Source organism: Anabas testudineus, chromosome 5 (genome assembly GCF_900324465.2).
Source record: "Anabas testudineus chromosome 5, fAnaTes1.2, whole genome shotgun sequence".
Classification (NCBI taxonomy): Eukaryota; Metazoa; Chordata; class Actinopteri; order Anabantiformes; family Anabantidae; genus Anabas; species Anabas testudineus.
This window is the reverse complement of record NC_046614.1, coordinates 6,062,632-6,089,380: the sequence shown is the minus strand read 5'-3', so window position 1 is coordinate 6,089,380 and position 26,749 is coordinate 6,062,632. Positions and strand designations below refer to the sequence as shown.

The 26,749-nt window shown below is 41.7% G+C and overlaps 2 protein-coding genes across 2 annotated transcripts; one reads left to right on the top strand and one right to left on the bottom strand.

The window, feature by feature from the left end:
• The first annotated feature begins 605 nt into the window (after positions 1 to 605).
• On the top strand, positions 606 to 9,831 carry top1l (DNA topoisomerase I, like). Its single transcript, XM_026347461.1, has 21 exons — positions 606 to 759; positions 1,257 to 1,281; positions 3,175 to 3,271; positions 3,413 to 3,521; positions 3,813 to 3,865; positions 3,954 to 4,046; positions 4,196 to 4,265; positions 4,508 to 4,599; positions 4,740 to 4,855; positions 4,974 to 5,095; positions 5,204 to 5,326; positions 5,489 to 5,676; positions 5,792 to 5,936; positions 6,065 to 6,208; positions 6,343 to 6,528; positions 6,724 to 6,792; positions 6,952 to 7,066; positions 7,249 to 7,376; positions 7,725 to 7,819; positions 7,912 to 8,061; positions 8,473 to 9,831. The coding sequence occupies exons 1-21, from the start codon at positions 727 to 729 to the stop codon at positions 8,573 to 8,575; spliced, it is 2,256 nt and encodes a 751-aa protein (XP_026203246.1). The 5' UTR covers positions 606 to 726; the 3' UTR covers positions 8,576 to 9,831.
• Positions 9,832 to 10,774: 943 nt separating this feature from the next.
• si:ch211-232b12.5 (zinc fingers and homeoboxes protein 3) lies at positions 10,775 to 25,600 on the bottom strand. Its single transcript, XM_026347278.1, is given in 4 exon segments — positions 10,775 to 12,011; positions 12,526 to 14,981; positions 14,983 to 15,437; positions 25,263 to 25,600. Coding segments are annotated over 3 exon segments (2,745 nt in total). The 5' UTR covers positions 15,238 to 15,437; positions 25,263 to 25,600; the 3' UTR covers positions 10,775 to 11,977.
• Between the last annotated feature and the right edge of the window lie 1,149 nt (positions 25,601 to 26,749).

Sequence of the window (26,749 nt, the reverse complement as noted above, 5' to 3'; positions counted from 1 at the left end):
ATGGAGTTCATTGTAAGCTGTTGTAACTGTTTTGCCTCTCGTCCAAGTTAGTTGTGGCTGTCGAGGCAGGCAAGTGTAAGGAGGTCTTGCCTAAGGACCCCTACTGGAGGTAGGCCCCAGCTGTGATATGAGTCCCAGTCTCCCGCATGGAGGGCAGCAATCTTACCACCACACTACCCCGCCACTAATATTGATCTTTAACATTGAAATGAAATCAATTATGCCTTCTTACAAACCACGAAGTATTCATTTCTAATCATGTTCCCCAAACATTGTCAAAAAGCTTATAAAAAACTCTTCAACTAGCATTTGCACATTCTGTTTTATAAAAACATAGGCGACTATTTTTTTACAACTCATATGTACATTGAGCTGTCCTTTCCTTTTGCTTTTGTTTACCTATTGAATGAAGTAGGTACAAGCAAGGTAAATAAGAGAAGTACAGCGCCTGGAGCTCCATGTGCTCAGTCAGGACTTTGTGTGAGCACAGGGCCTGCAGAGCATGGGTCTATTAAAGAGATCTGGGGAGTCCACGTTTTGTCGGGAGGAGGAGCTACACTGCTCCCTACCATTTAAATTTTAGCGCATGCGCATGTGTGTAGAACTGGGACTTGAATGTTACATAGCAGTGTCTTTTCTTCATTCTGCCTACATCTCCTCGCCGGTGTGTGGTAACCTTACACGTTTCTCTTTTTTTTGATTTTTCAGTCAAACGTCGCTTAGGAAATGAGTGGGGACCATTCCCACAACGAGGGCCAGGTAATGATAAGTGTATTTATAATGTCATCACTACTGGTTAACGGGTACAGGTTCTTGGTGCCGTTTTATTCGCTTGGTTTGACAGGGTAACTTGGCTAGCTGGGAAAAGAGCCTGCTAGCGTGAGTTAGCCGAGTGTGTTGTAAGACAGCTCATTTTTGTTATTAGCAGCGTCTTGACACGTCATATTTCTCATTTATCACTTACGTTACGGAAATATGCTACATAGCTGCCTTTAGAGTTAAAATCGCTACAAATAAAGCCCAAGTGAAAAAAAGCTCTATTTAATTTGTCGTTAGCTCTAGCCAATGTTAGCGGTAGCTAACGGTCGGTATTAGCCACTAGCTTGAGCCTTATCAACAGCCAGCGTAGCAAGCTAGGCGAGCTAGCCGGCTAGCTAGCGAACAAACTGTCGGTTTACCATCCAGCAAGTTCAAAGTTAGTTAGCCGGCTAATTAGCTACCACGGAATTTCATGTTTATCTTTTTTGATTTTTCAGATTGACTGTGGCTCTCGGGTCAATGGTAAGTTTACTACATTAAGCTAACATTTCACAGGGAAGATTTTACTAAAATTCTGACATGTCTGAATATATGTAACGTTACGTTAGTCTTCAGTAGAGGACAGAAATGGCGTCCAGAGACTAAGTCCTCTGTTTCACTCACAAGCGTCTATTGTTCAAAAGGGAGGTCTTGTAAATGCGTTTCCGCAAATCATTTTCACAATTCGAATGTGTATTGGCATACAACTGGAGGTGTTTTATCAGTTTGTTGTATTAGATGTTTTTGTTGGTTGGCTTTTAATACCACATTTCCCACCTGAAAGTGAGGGTTTGGGGGTTGAGGACTTAGTCTCTGCGCCATTTTCTTTTTCGGTGTAGCGGCCTGACTGTGCTGCAAGCTGAACCTAGACTGAAGTGCAGATGGCTGTGTGCAGGAGAAATGCGAGGGCATAGTGCTTCATGAAGATCTCATGTGGTGGCCAGGGATTATATTCGTGTATATTCTTTTAATACGCAGTCTTAAACGTTTTTTCATAGTTTGGAAATTATAGACTGTAACACCAGGGACTAAAGACACCCACATGCTAAGATAAAATGGACTGTTTTTAAGTTGAATCTGCAGTTCATTAATCAGCATGAAAAGTAATTAATTTTAAATAATTTTAATATAGCAAATTTATTTGTACTAAAATAGGTGTGTAATGTTGTTTTATACCATGTTTTAGAAACCTGTATTAAACATAACTCATCACGTACCAAGTAAACGTCTTTTGTCTTTACATATACTTAGGTATGACTGTCTGTTTCTAATTGAAATACTTTAAACACTTGTAGCCCAGGGCAGACTTATTCAGTTTGTCTGGGATAAATCTGCAAATGATTTGCAATCACACTTACTTGTCCCTTTCTCTTGGACAGGATTGAAAAGTGTCACATTAGGTTTCACTTAATATAAGAAGTCTTGGCTTTCACAAATGTTGCGTACTTTCTGCTGTCAATGCTGTCATTAATTTGCCAAAACATAATGTACTTACAGTATCTTACAGTAACATGATTTTGTCTCTAGCTAGAGACATACGCATATATTGCACACTTGGATATTTCATCTGTGAACTGTAGAGTAGAGTCTATACCAGATGTCTGTCCGGTGTCCACTTTGTTAGCTAATCCATTATAGAGTGCAAAGAGCTTTGTGTATACATTCAAATGTATAACGCAGATCTTAATGATTGGCACAAATAACAGATGAACACAAAACACAAAAGTGAGTTTTGCAGTGATTTTTAAAAGGAACAACTAAAGTCAATGTAGAAGTCTGTTTTGGTAATTGTGACCAAGTCACTTGTGGTTAAAAAAAATTCAGCTTGAACAGGCATACCTTCTAGTTACACTTGCATACCAGGGGAGTACAGACAACTTGTTTTTAGGATCTGCTACTAGATTAGGCTGTTGGTTATCAGTGTATATCAGGATTGGCTGTCAGCTCTTGTAGTTTTGATTATTTTCTTTTTACTAAACTATGGTCTTAAAATTTTCTTCTCTGTCATGACTTAAAAAGCAGGTTAAATATTACTTGGTTTAATTGCATGTTTCAACCTGTCAGTAGTTTCAGTTGTGTTAAACAATGAGGTTTATATGGACAGTAGGAGGTGCTGTGTTGCTGTCTAATATCTTGTGTTTACAAGCTGTATGACATCAGATTGTAGTGCATGTTCAGATTTTCTCACAATAAATACTGGTGTACTTTGAGTGCTTCCTAGGTTGACTGTTAAGAGGTATCTTCTGTCTGTGCTTTGCATGTTTTTCCCACTTTTGTATATACTATATATACCTGCTGACACCTTTTTAGGCCATTGTTTGATTGTTTCAATATCAGCTTCTCTATTGAAGAATGTAACACTGTTTTTCTTCTCAGATTCTTACAAACACAAAGACAAGTATAAAGAGAAAGAACATAAACACAAGGACCACAAGAAGGATAAGGAGCGGGAGAAATCAAAGCATGGCAACAGGTATGGATTGTGCCTTCAAGCTCTTTATAAATTCTAACTGCCTGCTCAAAGGCAAGTGCACTTTTTTGTTATTTTTCTACAGTTGTCAGTGGAACCTGAAATCACCTAAATTAATACATTTGCATTTCCTTTAAACTATAGCGACTACAGGGACTCATCCGACAAAAAACACAAGGAGAAGGAAAAGATAAAGCACAAAGATGGCAGCACAGATAAATATAAGGACAAGCACAAGAGGAAAGAGGAGAAGGTGAATTACCATGAAATGTCATGGAACAATATGGTTGTGCATGTTGTGTGGTATGTGTATTTTATTTAGCAACATTCTTAACTGTGAAGTAATAATACATTCTGTCAAATCTAACACTTATGTTCAAGTTTAAATAGATACCTCGGGGCCTGTTATGGTCTTGATTCTACCCCACAGTGCCAACCATATAAGTGCTGGAATTTAATGGTTAGCAGTTGTGCTGACTGATTTGGCTTTAATGTGGACATGGTTATTACACATTTTTTGACTAACTCCTTGCCAATCTTTCAGCTGAAGTCCCTTGATGGTAAAATCAAAAAGGAAAAAGAGAATGGCTTTGCCAGGTATGTCATTGGATGTTGCATTTCTCTGCATCTGCATGTGCATTTTCATATAAAACTATTTCTAATTTGGTTATATTTTATTTTGCAGCCCTCCATATGTAAAGTCTGAACCTGAGGATGAATTTTACCAGTCACCTAGACACGACAAGTCTCTAAAAAGAGAACGGGATGATGATAATGAGTAAGTAGCCCATACTATATATATATATATATATATATATATATATATATATATATATATATATCTCTCTATCGTGCATATCTTCCAAGTCATTAGCATTAAAACGGTTGTCTGTGACCAACATTTAATCAGACATTTTTGTTTTTTAGCTCTGAATTCAAGCCCAAGAAAATAAAAACTGAAAATGACAAGAAAGCAAAGAAAAGAAAACAAGATGATGTAAGTAAACGCTCTAAGCAGAACTCAAACGTGATCTTTGTCTTAGATATTTCAATTTTCATTTTTTTGAAAAGCACCAAATAATATATAATAGTGTAGTAAATGTAGTAAATAATATATATTATTATTGTTGTTGTTTTTATTGTTATTGTTATTATTATTATTATTGTTATTATTAAATTACTATTTGTTACTGCCAGCCTTGGAATGAAAGAATTGATGGTTTCTCTTCCTTGTTTTAGGACATTAAGTCTAAAAAAACAAAAAACAAAAAAGGAGAAGTGACTGATGGAAAAAAGAAAGCAAAGAAAGAGCCAGAAGAGAAGTGGAAATGGTGAGTGAATCATGTTGGTCACCTAAACTGTACCAACATGATAGTTATCACTGCAAGTGTGGCTACACCACTGGAGTGGTTTGTTCCACTGGCAGATTGAAACTCCTTATTAATTAGTCCTGTTTTTTGGTTAATTGCAGGTGGGAAGAGGAGAGATACACTGATGGTGTCAAATGGAAGTTTCTGGAACACAAAGGTCCTGTGTTTGCTCCACCTTATGATCCTCTTCCTAGCAATGTCAAATTTTACTATGATGGTAAGATTTTATTTCTCAGAGGAGTGACTACAATATAAACGGTCTAAAACTGTACTTCAAAATTCCATAAAGGAGTTCTAAATGTAAGAGACTTTTGCTTCTTTATTTATTTTTTTAGGTAAACCCATGAAGCTGAGCCCAGAAGCTGAGGAGGTGGCCACATTCTTTGCCAAAATGCTGGACCATGAATACACCACAAAAGATATCTTTCGCAAAAACTTCTTTAAAGATTGGAGGAAGGTGGGAAACGACACAAACACGGTCACAGTTGTAGAATTTCTGTAAATGCTTCACAAAAAAGGATTATTCAGTGTCTTGTGTTTGAGTGTACAGTATTTTATGATGCAGGAAATGACTTCAGAGGAAAAGGCTATAATCACAGACCTGAAGAAGTGCAACTTCTCTGATATGAGTGAATACTTCAAGGCACAGTCTGAGGCCAGAAAGGCCATGACAAAGGAGGATAAACAGGTAAGTTATTACATGTATATTATATTGGCGCTTAGTCTGAAGCTGACTTGTAAACTTCTGAAAATAGACTTAAAGTAACGGCAAGTAAAAAAAAAAAAAAAATTACAATGGTCATATGGTTGACATCCACAATAATGGTTATTGTTTTTGTACTCTTTGCAGAAAATAAAAGAGGAGAATGAGCGCATTTTACAGGAGTATGGCTTCTGCATTATGGATAACCACAGGGAACGTATTGCTAACTTCCGCATTGAGCCGCCGGGCCTGTTCCGTGGTCGTGGAGACCATCCTAAAATGGGCATGCTCAAACGTCGCATCAGGCCTCAGGACATCATCATCAACTGCAGCAAGTAAGTGGCCTGCATGTGGGTCTCTCTCTCTCCCCCCCCTTTCTCTGCAGGGCTGATGAACTGATGTGTTATGTGGGTATAATGAAGAACTGCTTTGTTAATGTCCTCCTTATAGGGATTCCAAGCATCCTGAACCACCACCAGGAACTAAGTGGAAAGAGGTGCGTCATGACAATAAGGTGACTTGGTTGGTCTCGTGGACGGAGAACATTCAAGGCTCCATCAAGTACATCATGCTGAACCCCAGCTCCAGGATCAAGGTAGGTTGACTTGTGTTCCACAGATGTTTTGAGCTGGTTCAGAATGGTAACCCAAATGTTAAAAAAATGAGACAATGCAATGTCAATCTAGCTTCTCTTGCCTCATATGTCCACACTGCTTTCTGCAGGGAGAGAAGGATTGGCAGAAGTATGAAACTGCTCGTAGACTGAAGAAATGTGTGGACCGTATCAGGAACCAGTACCGGGAAGACTGGAAGTCCAAGGAGATGAGAATCAGACAGCGGGCTGTGGCACTCTACTTTATTGACAAGGTGGGTGCTTGATGTAGTTTAATGTAGTGCATTTGCTCTATAATGACTGCAACTTGGTTGAGTAAGTGCTTAAACACTGGCTGCAATGAGTCTTAATGAACTGGCTTTAATCCAGCTTTTCTGATGTTTTCTAGCTGGCTCTGAGAGCAGGTAATGAGAAGGAGGAAGGAGAGACTGCAGACACAGTGGGTTGCTGCTCTGTGAGAGTTGAACACATCAAACTGTATCCAGAAAGTGATGGTCAGGAGTATGTGGTAGAGTTTGACTTCTTGGGTAAAGACTCAATCCGCTACTACAACAAGGTCCCTGTGGAGAAAAGGGTAAAGACTGTAATGGAGCATTTAAAAAAAACAAACAAAAAACATATATATATATATATATATAAAATATGCATACATACATACATACATACATACATACATACATACATACATACATACATACATACATACATACATACATACATACATACATACATATATGCACTCTGTATTTATATGCTTTACCTCCTCTAGGTGTTTAAAAATCTTCAGTTATTTATGGAGAACAAGGAGCCTGATGATGATCTGTTTGATCGCCTGAATGTAAGCAAAGCACCACGTATTTATTGTGTTTGTAAAATCTTTTTGACATGAAGTTGATTATTTGGGTAAGGAGTATTAACATAACTATTTGTGTCTACCCTTAGGCACTTGCACCACAAATATCTTTGTACAATGACTGCTCTCATTGTTTCCCTCCAGACTTCTATTCTGAACAAGCACCTTCAGGAACTGATGGACGGTCTGACAGCCAAAGTTTTCCGTACCTACAACGCCTCAATCACCCTGCAGCAGCAGTTGAAGCAGCTCACAAACTGTATGTTTCTACCAGCACTGAAAACATCCTAAAACCAACATTTCACTAGAATAGTTATTATTGCTATCTAGAGTAATAAGAAACGCAACAGTATATGATCTGCCCCTAATGCGTCTTCATATTATTAAGGCATTTTGTGTACTGGAAGCTGATTCCAGCTGATATTCTGTCTCTCTCTCTAGCGGAGGACAACGTTCCAGCCAAGATCTTGTCGTACAACAGGGCCAACAGGGCAGTAGCCATCCTGTGTAACCATCAGAGAGCTCCACCGAAGACATTTGAAAAGTCTATGCAAAACCTGCAGACTAAGGTGAGAATGTGCTTTTGAATTCTCCTTTAGCAGTCCCACTATTTCCAAATACTTGACTTGTATTTATTATTACTTGTATACTGTGTGCAAAGGGAAATTGGTTTAGCTTTTCTACACTGATGTACTGGGAAAGTTTTCAGTCTTGAGTTTTCAGCCTCTTAGACATTGACTTGTCACATCGAATTTTGCCAAAATTGGTATTGTCACATGACAGATCTCTTGCAGATGATGGAAAAGGTTGTTGAATGGTGAGGACGGACTGTGGCGCTATCAGTGTTACAAGTATAAAAATGTGTTTGTAATTTAATCTAATTGCTAATCACTTTTTAATCATTTATTTGTCTTTAGATTGATGCCAAAAGGGACCAGCTTTCTGATGCTAAGAGAGAACTGAAAAGCGCTAAGGCTGATGCTAAAATGCGGAAGGACGAAAAATCCAAAAAGTGAGTATCAATTTATTTAGGACAGATAAATAATATCGTCCTGGTCAGCCCTGTTTACCACATGTTTAACCATTTGCACTTGTCTCCTGCAGGGCTGTAGAGAGCAAGAAGAAGGCGGTTCAAAGGATAGAGGAGCAACTAATGAAGCTGGAAGTACAGGCGACTGATCGTGAAGAGAACAAGCAGATTGCCCTTGGCACTTCCAAGCTCAACTATTTGGACCCTCGCATCAGTGTGGCTTGGTAAGATGATGTTGTTTTTCTTTTTTCTACTACATACATGAAATTAATATAAACTTGTTTTGACTTTTCTTGCATTGAGTGGAACCAATTGCAGACAGCAGGCAAATTGCATAAAGTCTGTTTGACCATGTTTTCTGGAGGCAGCGTACGACGATTGTGGGTCTAACTTGTTTTTCCCAGTAAAACTGGAAAACAGAAGTCTATGTAGATATTTAATCTTCTAATAGAGAAGTAAACAGAAGACATGCATTGAATTTACTGTTATTCCGAATTGTAATGTAGTTTGACAGTTTATTCCAATGCATTTATATATACAAATGCTGAATACATATTGAATCTATTGATGCTTGAGCGTCACTGACTACAAACCATCTAATAAACATTATCCTTACTTCTGTTTTTATCTATTAGGTGTAAGAAGTTTGGCATTCCCATTGAGAAGATCTACAATAAAACCCAGCGTGAGAAGTTTGCCTGGGCCATCGACATGGCAGATGAAGACTTTGAATTTTAAATCCCAGTTTGTGGTTTTAACTATGATACACTCATTTTTTTTAATTGGATACTTGGTTTTTAGCTTAACTGAATTTTGCTTGATGGCCAGACCTGACGAGGAATTTCAGAAAGTTTGAGCAGGAAAAACGGCGACAACATGGTAAGACGAGGTGAGGCCATAATGAAGTGGCAGGCGAGTGTGTTGTGGGTAGTCTAAGCATCTGATCTGAGATCAGACATAAAGGCTGAACTAAACCCACGACTGAGCGTCAAGACATAGTCCCAGTAATTGGAAGACCTTTTCACCATTGTTTCTCTCCCCACTTCTCTGGGACAAAACCTGACAATGCCTGAACTTTGAACTCTGTGGTCCTATAGCTACTGTATTCAGCAAAACAAAAATGCTTTGTATCATTTTCTTTGTTCACTCACTCTGTATTTTAGCCCTCCCATGTATTATTGATGAATTCTATATTTTGATAAATTGAAATCAAATGAATTCCTTAACTACACCCACACGCCTTGGAGGAAATGGAAATGTGAGTTTTACTTTTGAGGTGTGTATGTGTGCGTGCAAGTGTGAGTGAGTTGCTTGACCATGGAAGTTGTCTGTTTGGATGAATATTTTAAACTGGACTATGTTGAATTGTGGAGTATGAAAGAGGATGTCTGGGCAGGCAAAGGGCGATGAATACTGCAACCATGTCAATATTTACTTAAGCAAGCAGAATGTGAATATATTGTTTTACAGCTTCTATCAGGGACTTCTTTTTCAGTGTAAATGTGAACCAATCATTTATATCCTTTGAGTTGCAAGCATCCTCTGAATATCTGCATAGCCCTGTCTACATCTGATTTTAATTTAATTTAAAGATTGTTCCAAGAAAGAAACTCCCATATCTGTTACTTGAAGATAATGCTATCATGTATTTAAAGTCAGTAAATGGAAAGTGTTTTTCTTCCAGAAGGGTATGTGAGGGATGTCAACTTTGCCAAAAAAAAAAAAAAAATCAACAATCTGTTACAATTTAGGCAGTTTTTTTTTTTTTTTTAAATTGTGTAAAGATTGAGGATAAAGTAATGTAACGTTTAATGTGAATTATCAGTTCATTTTATTCCACTTTGTTCCACATTTAGGATAGGAGCGTTGATGTAAGTAGCTGTAAAGTCAACGTCCCATTCCAGTTTTACTATTTTGTCATAACCTTTGATCATGTTTTCTTTGAGTTTTATGCTCATTGTAGGTTGAGAAATGAATAAAATCCTACAAGTACACATGCTGTGTTTTTGGGTTGTGTGTTTTTATTTTATTTATTTATTTTTTTAAGTTTCCCATATGTCTACATCTAGCTATTTATTTATTTTTTTTGTTTCAGCATCGCTTTTGCTTTGTCAAATATCCTTACTGAATTTCAGCCTATGTTGTATTAAGACTTGTAAAACTGCAAAATTTGAACAGTTGAATAGATCTACCCTATTTACATAAAAATTGCTATTTTGAGTATTTTACCTTTTTATTTCAGAAAATTAACTGGTGTGGTGAGTCTTGTGTCGATTTCCATGTCTACACATACAGTTCATCCAGAATACAGAAGTTCTGATTATGAGTTGTAGGACTTGCAAAGAAACCTGCAGACAAAATGCCAAAAAAACGGAACGTTTCCTGCCATGGAGACAAGTTTTTCTTGGACTCAGCTCTCAAAATTCAACTGTATTGTCAGCTGCTCACCAGCAGGTGAGGCTGTACTCTCTCCTCCAGTCCCTGTGCACCACGTGTTACTTTCACATTCATCACACTGAATAATTAGACTGGTATCCATGGAACAATTGATATTCACTCCTGGTGCAAGGTGCTGAGCAAATAATGAGACTTTAGTGCTTGGTGAGTATTCAGTTTATTCTGTAAAGATTCAGAAGTGTAGAAAGGATGATACAACAGTGCTTTATGATCAGACTATTTCATAAAAGTTTTTTAAGTGATCATAACACCGTAAGTCCAGATTCCATTTACCTCAAACCAAAATAAATTTGTAACATTCGACACAAGTGCATACACTGCTGGTAGGAGATCAACCTCCAATTTCACTTTGGATGGTATAGCACCGTTCTTAGCTATTAGCAGCTTGACAAAGATGCAGCTTAATAGGATTCATGTAGTGACTGTATTTTTATATAAACACAAGAAAATTCAGAGGAGAGCAAAGATCTCCCCATTTGGCTCTCTAGCTAGACAATATCTCACTCTGTCAGTGTCTAGGGATCAAATTGATAATTTTGCTTTAAACAACATTTTTGCCAGTAACAATAATTGATACAATTACAGCTTAAAGTTAAACATCTCCAAGTGTACAGAAAGCAGCACAAGATTTTTTTTTTTTCACAGATATAGACCAACAGTGACCATCGATGTACTGGCGTGTTTTTTTTTTTTTTCTTCTTTTTTTTTCTCAGGACAGCACAGTAGCTGGAAAGCAAGGTGATGGGCAGACAGGTCATATAAACACATGGACAGAGCTGAGTAAGGCAACGTTAGCGTGACAGGCTTCTCTCTGTTCAGTTTGCAGGGCAGTGTAGTGTATTGATCTCAACAGAGCTGTCAATACCTTTATTGTGGGGCAGTGTGATTTTTTTTTTTATAGCATTGCTGTCTTCATTAGTGCATTGTATATAGTCTCTTGCGTGTAGCTGAACTGCAAAGTGATCACCAACATTTATACAGATCTAAATAAAACATGTTTGATTGCATCTGGACTTACAGTGACTATAGAAGAGTAAATAGAATTGAAAAACCGAATAACGGAAAAAGTAAAATTCAAGGCAGTGCTGAAGTACTGGTTGCTAAAAAAGTAAAAAATATCACAAAGCCAACAATAACATTTCCTTGACACATCATTTGTTTGTCCAGTCGGTACAAACCCTATTTTATAGTGCAGTTTCAATCATATATATATATTTCTCCCTCTGACCCAAAAACAATATCTCTCGGCCCTATCCTATCTTCGCTCATTCAAGTCAGTTTTCCAGTCAGTGTGCGTCTTTTCTCTTTCTTTTCTTTGATCCCTCGTACTGACCTCATTGTGCACCCTCCCCACACAACCACAAAGAAGCATGAAAAGCTTAAACATCACAGGACTCAAAGGTGAGAAGTTCTTTCTTTTGACGATGGCAGGAAGTGATGGCAGATGGAAGAGGAGGAGGAGGAGGAGGAGGAGGAGAAGGCGGCGGAGGAGGAGGAGGAGGAGAAGGAGGAGGAGGAGGAGGGGTGGGGGGTATTCACAGTTACAGTCAGAGTCCAACGGTCCAGCTACAATCACATCTGCTGTCATTATGAACACTCTTTTTTTTTTTTGTCAGACCACGGCCAGGGGAGCGAGCCAGCCTTTAAACATCACGTTCCCCTGGTGAGACTGGGCCTGCTTCATCACACCTCAAGCAGCTCCATCCTCAGGCGATCTCTATCAGCAACACACAAACAGGCACCATTGTGAGGACATGATTGGAAAGTTCCTGGATTGTACGTGAGGCACTTTTTGAGGATGGAACATTGCAAAAAGATGTTTGAAAAAGATGTTTGTGTGCGGGTTAACGTGCCTCTCCGAAACCCATCTTGCTAAAGACAATTGTCATGATTTATTCACATATATTATCATGCTCACTCCATAATTCAACGGCACAGACTCCTACTTATCTAAAAATAGCTTCTTAAACACAGACCTTTGATTGCCTGAATAAGCTACTCAGCGTGAGTACCTGTACACACTTCTCCTGCCTCCTTTTTACTGTACATCATGCAGAAACCACTACAAACAACAAGCTGTCATGCTTTTATCACTCCACCTGGCTTCCATTGTTTTGACTGATAAATAGCACTAAGTTTGCACAATATCACAAGGAACAGTGAATGAGAAGTGTTTGTTACTTCAGTAGCACTTATCACACTTGGTAATTCAAACATTATGATGGAAGTACCTGGCCTGATTGGCGTCAGTCTGTTGTTCTATGAGTGACTGACTGGCCACTGGCTGCTGGTGGTCGTCTGCTCTCTCTGACCAGGGATCCTGCAGGACCCCCTGCTGCGCCGACTCCTCAGCTCGGCCTCGCTCGCCGTTTCTCTCAGACCCTATCAGACCCAGCAGCGGTGAGTATGAATCCTGCCACATAACCCGCTGCCCTGAGTTCAGTCCTGGTTCTCCTTCAAGGTGCTTGTTCATGTCTTGCTCAACTAATTTCTTTTTGGACACTGGAGGGTCCTTCGTTGATTCGGCTTCAGTGTCCCCATGGCACCTCACTTCCTCCGACTCTGTGGGTGGACGCTGATAGTTCTCTAGCCACTTCAGCTGCCCGTTCTTGTGACTGTACCGGCTGTCGCTGAACCAGCGCACCACCTCTGACTTGGGAAGGCCCGTCTGGATGCTTAACTCTTCGTACTGCTGGCTGCTGGGCCAGCGGGTGTTAGAGAAAACCTGCCGGAGGATGTGCAGCTGCTGGGGTGTCTTGTTTCCCCAAGGAGGTGAGAAAGACGGCTGAGAAGCAGACACCTCAGCTATCTCAGACTTGTGGTCTTGATGTATAATCTCAGATGTAGTCTCTGGTTCATTCATCTTCATCCTCTTAAAATTGATCTTGATGGGGTCAACTTTCAGGTCTGCGCAGCTTCTCTCCCCGGCAAACGGGTCCTCATCTTTAATGAGCTGTTTTAAGATTGACATGCCTTTTATGGGAAAGTCCTTGTTGCATTTACCTTCATCTAAAATGGATGAGCTGCTTTTTGTAATGACAGTGGTGCTGGTGCTTTCAGTTGGGGATTTGCTGGCATGGTTCAGGTTGGGGACACTGTCATTACAGGTAGTACTGGGGTATTCGCTGTTAATACTGCTGTTGTTGGTCTTGTGGACGTAGTTGTTGAGTTCGTCGTCGGACTTTGCGGAGTGGGCCTGCTCCTGTGGACTGATGATACCACTGTTGTGATTGTTACAGTTGATGTTGGATTTGCTGGTGTTATCGATGATCACTTGACTCTTGGTATTGTTTGAACCTTCCAATCTGATGGATAAACTGTTGCTTTTGAGATTTGGTTTGCCGTCAGTGTCAGCAACATAATGCTCATCATTATTGCTAATGTTGGTAGAGCAAGTGGCAGTGCTGTTGATGCTGGTGGTTGGGCTGCTGTTATGCACCGGTTTCCTGGTGACCGTCTCACCACCATTACTACTACTGGAATAGCTGCTGATGCTGCTGCTACTACTGCAGCTACTGCTGCTACTGCTGCTTCGACTGCTGCTGGTGCTACTGACACAACCACTGCTTCCAGCCATGTCCAGACTGAGGCTGTTGCTCTTGGGTGGGTCCACAGTGGGTTGAGTGTTCTTGGTCAGTACCTGTGCTGTTCTGACAGATGGAAACTTTGGGGGGACAATTGGAGTAGAATATGAGACCCTAGTGACATGGGGATTAGTTGACATGCTGGCCTGTGTGTTTATGACTCCAACAGGCCTGGTTTTTATACTGCCATAGGGAGCTTTGGCCATCTGAAAGTTTGGTCCTTTTGAGCCTGGATGGGCAGTGACAGTGTGGTGGGTTACAATATGATTGACGTGCCGTTGTGTAGCAGGTTGCTTCTGAGGTGCTCCACCCTGGAACACAGTGTTGAACATCTTCCTCCGGGCCTCTTCAATCTCCTCAGGAGACCAGCTTATGCCCTGCTTGAGCCTTTGGGCAGTAAACCACAGTTTGATCTGCTCTTCGGGGAACTCTGAGACCACAGTTAGGTAGCAGAGTTCAGCTTTGGTCGGGTAGGGGAACTTGCCAAAGGATGTCTTGAGAAAGCTGCTGGTGTCCATGGCGGCATCATATGTGGGGATGCTGCTGAGTGGGATCATCACCTTTGGAAGGTCTTTATTGGAATCAGAGGAAGGGGGAGAGTAAAGCGAGGGAGTGTGCTGGTGAAAGACTTGGTTGGACACTGTCGTCGTAATCACATGAGTGACAGTGGTCCTCGGCATAGCTGGGGCGGCAGAAACACTGAGAGCCCCGTTTTGGAGTTCAGGCACATTTGTCAGCATGCTGGGGTCTACATCCTTTCCAGTGTCTATCTTCCGTACCTCCACAGTGTGAGAGACCACAATCTTTTTGTGCTCCCCCTTGGCTTTCATCATCTTTGCAATGGGTGTTTTGGTGAGGGAGATCCCAGATTCTCTGTAGTCTTCTCCGCTGTCTGTGAAGAGGCTTTGTTCCACAGTCGTTACTCCATCCCGCTTGTTGACAGTCAGAGAGGCAGTGGCCAGGCCCTCCGTTATCTTTGGGTGGGCGTTGGCATTATGCAGAGCCAGAGCCTCAAAGCGGACGACTGACACCTCACAGTTCAGGCAGTAGAAGGTGGGCTGGGCCCTGAAGTCTAAGTGGCAGTTATGCATGTGATCCAGAAAAGTAGTTTAGATCTCTGGATTCAAAACGGCAAGTTGGACAGCTGTATGTGCCTCCTTTCTGCATCTCGCTGCCACTTTTAGATTTGGAGGCGCTATGAGAGAAATGGCAAGACTCCTCTCCAGAGATGCTGAGTATGCTATCTTCTGGGATTGTTGGTAGGAGTTCTGGTAGTGAGCCCAGTATGATTTCCTCACGCACATGTTTGGATTTGGATGGTATCATGCAGGGTACAGTGGATTTCCTCTTGCTGGCCATTGTGCAGCTTTGTGTAGATGGGATAGTGAGTGATTGGTTGTCCGGTATGATGAGAACAGAGGGCGGGTGGATAGTGGAGAGGGTTGAATGGAGTTCAATGGAGTCATGGACCAGCCACTATGATATCACAGTGTTGCTTCATGCCTTCTGTCACTTTAGGACTCTTGTCACATGGACAAGTTTAACAGCTCCCAGGGAACCTGTGAGGAAAGAGAACAGAAAAGTGAGACGTGACATTTTCAGCCCATATTTAATAATGTAATTACAAAAAACAAGAAATTATAGTATGGTACAGAAGAAAACGAGATGACTATACAACAGAGGGGCATAGCATGAAGAAAAGTATTTGTTAAATCCTTTAGACCCCAGAAATGATAGATAGTATAGTAGATATTATAATAATTATATCTAATAATAATATCTACCCTCTATATATATTATTATAGCTTATAGTATAATAATATATATTATAGTTGAATGAAATATGTACAGTATACATGGCATATTCCAATAAGCAGAATGCAGAGGAAACTAAGAGCCCCACACACAGTAATAAGTAGAAATACAGTGTGATAAGTGTGGGTGGTATTTATGAGCAATTACAGCATAGAAGTAAAACAGTCCATGGCTTTTCTTTTCAAAAAGGCACCATGATTTATGCTTATAATCAAAAATGAAGGTTACATTAAATTACTGTACAGAGAGAGGAAAAGTGGATCTCGCTACACATTATGTGACAAACTGCCATTAGAGTTACATGATTACTGACATTTTGCAATTTGACTAATTTCCTAAATACGAAAAAAATATATTGTTAAATATTTCAAGGTGATCTACAAAGAAAAAGGCTTTTCAATAATGTAAAATAATTTCCACTCTCAGGCACACACATGTATACACACACACACACACACACGCACATCCTCCTCCAATCAACGCCGCCTGTCAGCGTTCTGGTTATTTACTGGGATTTACAGAGTTCTGTCTAGCTGTCACTTTTTATGAATTCAGAAAAAAGAGCGTAATAATCGACAAAGCCAGAAATGACAGTCTAATCTCCGCGATATTTGTTGTTTTCCTCCACTGCTGCCATAGTTTTGGCTCTTCTAATTATTGATGGCATGTGTCCACAGAATTATTTTTAGTAAAGCTTCATGATATTAACAGAACACGTCAGAAGCACAAGGGTAAAGCTAAAGTAAATACCATGTACAGCAAATGTGATGGGTTTGAAGCAGTGTTAGGATCTTGATCGCCAGATGCCACCTGCCTCCCTCCAGTAAAAAGTTAATATCAGTGAATAAATATCGTCCACAGTATACCTTTGGGGATTTTTCACCTATTGAGTGGGATGCACTTTAATTCAGATTTTTAATAAGTATTAAGTATAAATATTAGGTGCGAATGCACCACAAAATTCATCTCAAGGCATTTTACACAGTAAGGTTAAACCTTACAAAATTATATAGGAAATATATAAAACTACATAGAAATGTATAGAAAACCTAAGAAATCTCCCTTGAGGTGACAGTGGAGAGGAAAAACTCTAACCCTTTTAACATAAGATGCCTTTGCTTAGGGTGCGCATGATATTTGCACCGACCGGATGGGATGAGTGAAAAGCAGAGAGACAAAAAAATAACAAACCAAAGACACGGTTTGGGCAGGCTGGCTGGACCAAAGGTGCAAAGTGAGGGAGACAGAGAGGAATAAGCACAACTAAAGAAAAACGAAGATGTCAAGAAATGACAAGACAGGAAATTATGGCATAGATAAAGAGGAGAGGAGAGGAGCTCAGTGCGTCACATCTATAGCAGCATAACTGAGAGAGGAGTCACCTGAGCCAGCTCTAACTATAAGCTTTACAAAAAAAGGTAAGTTTTAAGTCTAGTCTTAAATGTAGAAAGTGTCTGCCTCCCGAACGTGAACTGGGAGCTGGTTCCACAGGAGAGGAGCTTGATAGTTAAAGGCTCTGCCTCCCATTCTACATTTGGAAACCACAAGTAAACCTTTAATCTGACAGCAAGTGTCAAGTGTCTCTTTAATAACATGTTGTGATCTATAGTGTTGAATACAGTGCTAAGATCTAACAGGACAAATATAGAGATGAGTATGTTGTCTAAAGCCAAGAGAAGATCGTTAGTGACTTCTTATATTTGCTGTTCCCATGCGGGTGGACACATCATACACACATTGCTTTGCCCAACAGTTTTTTTTAACAGTTTTAGAAATATAGGTCAGATTGGTCTATTATTGGATGAAACACCTGAGTCAAGAGTAGGTGGTTTGAGTAGAGGTTTGACTACAGCAACCTTGAAAGCCTGTGGTACATTTCCAATTAGTAATTAATCCGATAAAATAAGGATGTGCTGATCAAAGGTAAATTATCTTTGAGCAGTTTAGTCGGGAGGGTTCATTGGGAAGAAGCAGTCTAGGTATGATTTGTCTTATAAAAGAACCTATTTCTATCAGATCCATGAATTACAGGAGGGATTTTATGATTTTGTTTTCTAATAGTCACAAGCGTTTTCGCAAAGCTATGGAATTGTGATTTGTACCAAGGAGCTAGCCTCCTCTCATTCACTGCCGTCTTTTACGAGTATCATATGCAATGAGGCTGCAGTATTATCACCAAGATAATCGACTTGTACTGAAGTAAAGTTAAGATGGCTGCCATCCTCTGTGTTGGCACATGGCACTTAAATGAAAATGATGGAATCATTTCATTAAACTTGCTGGCAGCATTTTCAGATAAGCATCTACTAGTAGATTTTTTCTTTCCTGAGTGATTTAAAATGATCAGAGGAAATAGGGGTTTGGGGAAATACTGTTAAATGTTCAGTTTCAATGCCATGTGTCACAACGAGATCTACGGTGTGATTAAAACAGTGAGTGGGCTTATATTTTGAGCGGAGTAAATAAAATGCAGTGTTGAGGCAATTATTGTCAACCTCTACAGTACATGAATGTTAAAGTCACCCAATATAATTACTTTATCTGTACTGAGAAATAAATCTTCACCTCTCCAAATTAATACTGTTGGATGTATCTAAAATTACCAGCTGTTTAACGCTGTCTCCAACACCGACTATAAATATGCAAAATTATGCACCCAGACCTGTGTCTGTCTGTAAAAAGGTTTGTAGGATTTAAGCATGTAAAATATAATGTTAAATTATGTGTAATTATACTGAAGAAAAGGGGGATTTTTTTTATTTATTCATTTTAATTATAAGTGCTGGATCGTGCTGGCTTGTTCCTCTTTTGTTTCATATAGTACAACAGACATATGGAAGTGAAATGACTTTCAAACGTCAGAGTGAGCATGTTATTGTCAGACTTGAACGTGAGCCATATGTTTCACATTGAACACTGCAGTGTAACTTGTGGACATAATGTAGTGTCAAGAGGGGAAATCAGGTGACGGATGCATGTGTATCGCAGCAGTCAGCTGACTGGTACTGTTAAGGACCTGAAACGTTCCCACAAGGTCTGAGAAGGTTAGTACAAACACATCTGTGGCCATTTACAAGACGCAGGCTCAGATGGTCTCATCCTACATATGTTCAACAAGCAAAATGGCATTGCATGCATGCACACGAACACAATACACAGATCACTGGGCGAGCAAACCCACTGGCAAACCACATCCACAGGCTTTCCCTTCTTATAACACTCCAGCCATCAGGATGGATAAGGATTGTCTGTGCGGGTTTTCAACAATTCTCTTACTTTCTCCTTCACTGTGTGAATGAGAGGGACACAAGCCTGTCTTTCACACAGCCAAGTTCGCGGGACAAGACAATGGACACACTCCCGTCAGCTGGTTTTAATACCGGAAATCACTGGAAAGTACAAAAGGTAAAAGAAAAGGTGAGGAAAAAAATATCAAAGTGCAGCTTTGCACCCCCTAACCTCTGCATGAACCCGTGATACACACATGCACGCAGAGCCTCTGTATATCACTCGCTTTGCCTTCCTAAGACTGGAGAAGCATTGATGTGTGACATGCTGCTGAAAACTATCCTCACCCAAACGCCATCTATCCCCATCTTTACCTTCTCATGCGTATCAGCTGCACACTTACCAATACCATAACCCAATATGTGCCCTCTGTTGATATCCAGCATTACCTCAACATCTTGCATGACAGTTTTCTGGTTACAAAGAAAACTATTTCAAATTCTTTCAACACATTTCTTTTTTGTCACACTGCATTTGTACAAAGTGAAAAGCGCTCTGACTTTCATTTTACTGCATCCACGTGCATGTTCACCATGACCAGCTGGATGGTAAATAAAAGATGAACCTGTTCCAGAATTAAAACCCTGAATGACGGCCTGAACAGTACACACTGATCCCAGATAGACTGTGACGTCCTCTTTGCAAACTGCCTCTTTCTCATTTCTACTGAATGCTGCTGCTTTCTGACAGAAAAAAAAAAAACCTAAAACAAAACAAACAAACAACAACAACAACAACAAAAAACTAGGTCACCAGCATCTTATGCAGTAATCCCGGTTCACTGCATCCAGGCGCGGGCTTGTGCTGTATGTTTTGCCGCCAGAGAGGTCATGATATCCTCTGACGGCACACTCGATTAACCCCTGGTGAGGACACGGCGTTCATTGAGTTTGTTCCACTTAACGAGGGATTTAGAAGTCAGCTTTCATGCAGCAGAGGGATGTAGTCATGCACATCTGCAACATCTGTGTGTCACTATGTTATAGAACTTTTTGAAAAATCTGTGCTGGATCACTTTTAGCCATGCTGATGTGATTAATTTTGTTTGTCCCATACAAAGAACATTGTATGCCAGGAGGCTGCAGGAAATAAAGTGATGGAGAAGGTAATCTGGTCACATTGGGATGGCAGTGGGTTGTTACTGGTGTAGCAGCCCCCCAGAGAGGACGCCAGACCAACGCTGGCCTAGTACATAAGCTCCTCTCCTTGAAAAAAAAAAAAAAAAAACCTCCACTTCCTGCATGAGAAAACTCAAGACAAGCCAAAAGTTGAGAAAGGTTACATAAAGAATCAGGTCACCTATCAAAAGAATGGGCTGCTTTATCTAGCGCGCAAGAAGCACGATCAGACACAAGACAAGGGCTTCCCAGACAGGGAGCCACTGAATGGATCCCTCTGAAAAGCCCGGCCTTGTGTTTCAGCGGCAAGGTAGACAACGCTCAGACGATCACTGTCCCTGGTGTGTCATATGTCCTCGCGCTGGCACTGGCTCTGTGGCACAGAGGGAGGAAACTCTTTTCATCTCAACAGACCGGGGGAGTTGTATCTGTAGTGAGGGAAAGTGGCAGAGCTCTCAGACGTGCTTTCTGAACACCCACGCTCAGCGTAAGCAGCGGGGCCTTGTTCGCCGAACTAAAACCACATTTAAACCATTCAACTTTCCCAAAACAAGCGTTTCAAAACAAATGGGATTATGCTAGGTTTAAATTCTGATGGGGTTTATACGTTCCGCCTGATTTAATAGCAGCTTTAAGATTTACAGGAGGGCCTCCCTTATGTTCTCTTACACTGTCATTTCCATAACAATGTTATATTTACATCTCATTCATATTTTATTCTCTACACTTTTAAATGGCAAAATACTAAGTGCGCTGCTCCCACTTTGGCAAACCAATTGAAAGAAAGCAGCATGTATTCCCTTTCATCACCTCATAAACTGCTGCAGTAATTACAATATTACAACACGAAAAACATGCCCAATCTACAGTGAGCTGCTACGAGCGGAAAGGGAGGCGAGACTGCAAAGTGGTTGCTAGACATTAAAATTTAATTCAAAACAGTCCACTGATTCAGACACTCCCAGATTGTTGGGTCACCTACAGTTGACATTAACAAACAGAGATTGGTGTTTTTGTTGTGCCGGCTGTCACATGAATGAGAATGTGAAGGCTGGAGGAGGGAGAAGGACAAAGGAAGACAAAACTCAGACATTTGGGAGTGAAGTGAGAGGATGACTGATGATGGTGACAGGCTGTGCTGTTTCAATATTCCTCCCCGCTGACACCTCTTAGGCACACATCTCCACACACACTCCTCACACACTCGTTCCTCACCTCCGCAACATTTAGCACCTGCACCGTTCTGAAAATCTTTCTGTTTGAACTGAATAACTGGCAAGGAGTCTCTTGATGCGACAGTCGCAGAGGAGCAAAAAAAGAAAAAGAAGAAGAAGAAAAAAAAAAAAGTAGGCATGAATTCTTTCACTTATGACAGTATTTGTTTTGTCTATAATTTGCTTTGACAGTGATCCGCGCATGTCTTGAGAGTCTCCTTGAAAAATCAGCTCCCCAAAAAATAATGACCTGCCATCCGCTGGGGGTTGGGGCAGCGAGGGGGAACTCCTGACAGATACATTTGAATGATCAAAAAATCTGTTTAGCAGGAACATTTTCTGCCAAATGTCCATTAAATAGATTAACATCACGTGAGTGGATCAGCTGGACACCCAAATATAAGCCAGAGACAGAGAGCAATTACTGTCTTGCACAGAGAAGAGATTGGGAACAATGGCGCCTCATTTATAAGGGAAACGTGATCCAGCGCTGGGAGCCTTTAGACGGCTGACTGTCGAATTGTGATTGTTCTGTTTCCTGCGTGTCTGGGTGTCTCCTGTGTCCATCATGGTGCCAGAGAGGACTAATGTGGGGTTCCTTTGACAGCAAGGGTGGACAGACTTCAGTTTGGGGATATCGTTGTGTGTGAATGGCACTGTACGCCTGCCAGCATGAATCACTGTTACATGTGCTGAAAAACAATTCAGAGTCACCGGGGTCATTAGCGCAGTGCTAATACAGCACACGAGTCCACGCTGTCTCCGCCGACTGTCCAGCTGAATTCATGCAGAACCTCCGTTGTGTGCAGTCTCCCATCTCCACTGCGGGCTCTTATTATTTTTTTTTCTTTACATGGGTGTGTTTGTGTTCATATTAGTGCCCAAATGTCTGAGACGCAGGTGTTGTCAGCCATCTCGTCGTCCTCCTCCTTCTCCTGCTCCTCACGTGCACAAACACTGCCCCCCCCCCCCCCCCCCCCCCCCCCCTTACCTCCACGACTGCAGCCTCGTCCACTGGGAGACCGGTCGGTGGTGCCACTCATGTGTTAACATCGCCATGGCAACCCCTCTCTTCCCCTTGCCCACCACGCCACACACACAGCGGAGTCACTCGCCCACACCCACCACACCAAACTCAAGACACACACACATACGCACGCGTATACACACTGAATTCCTTGGACTGCATCCGGTGCGGGACAAACTTTATCCACATGCCCTGCCAGCCATGTTTGAAAAGTCCTTGTCTCTTGCAGATAACTTTGGATGAGGTATGGGACCACAACGTTGCATTTTTCTTTATTAACCGGGTTGAAATAACACACAAAGTCCTTGCTCAGTTGTGCGGCTGTACATGTTAAATATGACCCTTCTAAAAGTGGTATTTTCTTGATAAGTCAACATCAGGGCCCAGAAACTGATGCCTTCCAGTACCAAGTGCACCCGGCCTGTCTGAGCATCTCTGCTGCATGGTCCTGTTTTGTGTTAGGTTGAGTACTCACTGTTGAAATCTTACATTGTTCTCCGAACCCTTCTATCCATGGCCCAGATGAATGACAGACAAATAAACTATGGTGTGCAGAGAAAAAACTCTGAGTCATGCATCCTTTTACATCACTTTTGATGAATAACTTCTTCAGTTCTGTAGCCAAGACTACAGGCATTCATTTGGCAACTTAAGACGAAAAGGAAGAAAGATGGCGGCATCCCGCACATTGTAGCGTCCATCCTAAAATGGCTGACATCACAGCCTCCTCTAACTGCCAAAGCATGGCCAATGCCAGCTCCTGCTGACCAAACCTTTCTTGCATGGGACAGAGAAAGTGGCAGGGGCTCTTTCCGCACTAGCCCCAAGGTTTTTTCCCCCTGTCGGTGTGCGGGCATTTCTTTTGGTTGGAACTATGCAAACATGCTGTTTTAGTGAGGCTTTTGAGCGGGCTGGGGCTTCGATACAGCACTGGTCCGATGACAAAGGCAATACCAAAAAGGATGAAAGACCCAAATAAAACTGAACCTGTATAGACCACCGCTCTTTCTGGTGGAAGCATTGTGTTTCCGAGAATTTTGTGTGAGGATCATGAGGTACGCCGCTACCATGAATGCTTGTTTGTATAAAAAATGGCTGGAAAATAGATCTGGTTGGCATTTGGTAGTTGATTTTCTTCTCTGAACTCAAGGAATGTTATACACTCCATGTCAGCTAAATCTGCAAATCATGACCATATGACCTTCCTTGGTATTCTCTGGCAGGGGATTCATTTTGAGCTGTGGGAGGCACACACAAACATAACATCAACAGTGCGGCTGCTGAACACCAAATCCTAAAAAGTACAGCACTCCAGGTATATGAGGGGTGGCATGTGCAGAGCCGCTGCTCTGTGGAGGGGAGCGGGCACTCTTGGCCCACTACATTTTGTCTGTGTATACAAACACTCTGCTGTGGCCATAACGAAAACTGTGAGCTGTGCCTAATTGCAGGGAGGGATGAAAGGCAATATGCCTGGCCTCATTAGAGCAGTTCCGAGAAGGGAGATAGAAGACTGTTCCCAGGGATCCACAAAGGGAATTGACATTCCTCCAGTGTAAGCGTCCTGCTGGACTCAAAACGTCCACACACACTGAACTCACCGGGCCAAGCTGAACCTGGTCCGCTGGAGCTGCACAGCGAGAGCTCATTTACCTTTGTTTTTCTGGTCATCACACACGCCTGCAAATTAACTATCAGAGTGCAGAAATGTCCACCGGAGACTGGACTGTGGTCCACACTTGGAGACACTCTCCACAGACCAAACACTACACTCTCAGCAAAACCCTAAAGTGTTCTGCAGTCATTTGCATGACCTACATTATATGTAACAAGCTTGGCTGGCTAAATAATTAAAATACATTCCAAATATTGCCAGTGATTCATGCTCGTCTGGCTGGCAGCTTGAATAATATGGGGTTGTCTCTTGTGTTATGGGCACTGGACCCACACATGATCCACAGTGGCAACATTAGTCAGCACAGAGGTCCCTCCCCTAAAGGCAGAGGGAGACACATGGCATTCAAGGCTGGGTCAATATTTATGTACAGCTAGACAATGTGACCGCACAGGGACTTATATTTTAATACAATCCCTCGCAGATATTCCACAATATATCAGCGTGCTCCTGCAATGAGCAGCTCCTCTTACTGTACTGTATATATCACAGTGTGTGTATGTGTGTATGTGTGTGTGTGTGTGTGTGTGTGTGAGTTGGGGAGCAGCACATGTTGGTAGGAGGAAGAGGAGGAAATGAAAGAAAAGAGTCCAGTGCACAGAGATACAGGCCTACCTTTCTGCTCTGGCAAGAGGGAGAAATGTGTAGAGAGAGTCAGCGATCAATAGACGAGCACTGATGATCAGCGCAAAGATTGGACATCTATGGAGTCTGAGGGTCTCTTGTGAGTCGATCAGCCTGCTATAGCACTGTGTTCACAAGTCTTTCCCAACTAGAAGCACTCGCACTCACAGCACAGTGGGGGAAATACAGCGCGTTGTGCAATAAAATAAGCAGATACGCCACATTGTATAGCGAGAGAGAGAGAGAGAGAGAGAGAGAGAGAAGGAGCAACAAATCCAGCCACACGGAAGATCCGCTGTTGTAACTGTAACAAACTGACGAGTTAACCCGTTTCACTCCATTCACAAGGCTGTGGGGCAACACACCGCCTCGGAGCTTACTTGCCAAAGGCGATCTGGCACTCTATATAACCTTATGAATATTCCCAAAAATCCTCCACCCCCCTCCTCCACCTACTGTCGCCATTTTATACATTGGCGACTTCATATAAACTGCCTTGACTACAGCACCAGATGAAAATTCAATATTCAATAGCGAGACATAATTTCAGTAAACAACTTTGGAGATCGCACATCACCAATAACGAGAGTATTCGTGTTTTGGAAGAGTAGATGCGTCCTTACCTCAACAGTCGGTGGCAAAAAATGGAATCCGACATTAATATATAAATGAATAATATTGGATTAGCTCCGATCGTTTCGCTTGGAGAATAAGAGGAGGCGAGCAGGGGGTGGGAGCTCTCCTCAAGTGAACCCGGTGAACTGGCGTGAACCCCTCAGTGACCACGGCAAGGTACATTACATTACATTACCTTTCCACCCCTCAGCCACACTGTATGGAGACGGCAAAACAACTATGGTCGGCGGTGCAGGACGAGGCAGCTCCGAAAAAATTTTAGCGAGTGTATTTCCTATGAACACGTGATTCGGAGCGTCATCCAAAATCCAAAAGCCCTTTCATCTAAAATTTTGGAGAGGGGCGGGGATGAGATGGGGATGTGTGTAAGTGTGTGTGTGTGGAAGGGGAGGGGGGCGGGGGGGGGGGGGGGTACGTATACTGAGCCCAGCGCACATTTGGGTATGTCGTTATAGGCAGTGCTCTAACAGATTGGGTTATACATAGCTATAATGGCGCCGCGGAGCAGGCTGAACAGATGGATTGAATTGTTTGGGAAATTTGGGATATGACAGGAGTTCAGTGATCCGACGTTTCAGTGAGCTTCATCACCCAAAAGGTTCTCTTAATTAGGTCACAGGCTTTTTTTTTTTTTCCCAATAAATGGCTGCCGTCTTGAGAGAAAAAAAAAAATCTCTTGATGAGCTACTATGAATATTAATCGGTGTGGGAATTGTTATTTAAAAGACAGGTCTATTAGCTTACCGGCTTTAAATAGACTTTTACGCACACGCGTTATAGTAGCAGACCAACACGGGCAGGTGCGCAGTGAATGTAGCCTGATTGTTCATGTCAGTTTTTATAGTTAAACATAAGAGTACGTTGATACGTTGTTGATGTAAATGATCAGTGCTAGTTTTGTGATGCCCTGTACAACGTGGTTCATTCAGCTGTGACCCTCCTGACCTTGTTGGCCTGTGCGTAAAAGCGCGCTGAGAAATGCGCACAGGGCCCCACGGTTATCCAACGGGAGACGCTGTGTTAGTAACACGAATAGTAGTAATAATACCTTATCACATTCAATATCTAATAACATTAGGTATTAGGTGTTATTAGGCCGGCGACATTAGGTATGATAAGGTCAGCCACTGAGGATCGTGGACACATGCGTCTCCTTGGACATCATACATACGATAGTAATACAGTGGATTTTTACCTGTAGGGTAAACTATATTTAAATGAGGGGATGTAGTCTGAGGCAGCTTTTGCGACCAACAAATAAACATCATCGTTATCACTTGTTAAGTATGAGCGTACAGGGGTAGAGGCAGGCCTATAGTATTCAGGAAACATGGATTGGCGATTCCCTCCCAGTTTGTCCTGACAGGGTTCAGACGTTGCCTGTAGCTGTGGCTGTGTACAGTCAGGAAAACAAAGATTATCTATCAGAAAGATGAATCACCCAGTAGGAAAAAAAAAGAAAAGAAAAACCGTC

Bases quoted from the DNA above. Each gene is read 5' to 3' on its own strand.
- top1l (XM_026347461.1), top strand. From the start codon at position 727: ATGAGTGGGGACCATTCCCACAACGAGGGCCAG. The intron at 4,266-4,507 runs GTAAGTAAACGC...TCCTTGTTTTAG, and splicing joins AGAAAAGAAAACAAGATGAT to GACATTAAGTCTAAAAAAAC. The intron at 5,937-6,064 runs GTAGGTTGACTT...TGCTTTCTGCAG, and splicing joins ACCCCAGCTCCAGGATCAAG to GGAGAGAAGGATTGGCAGAA.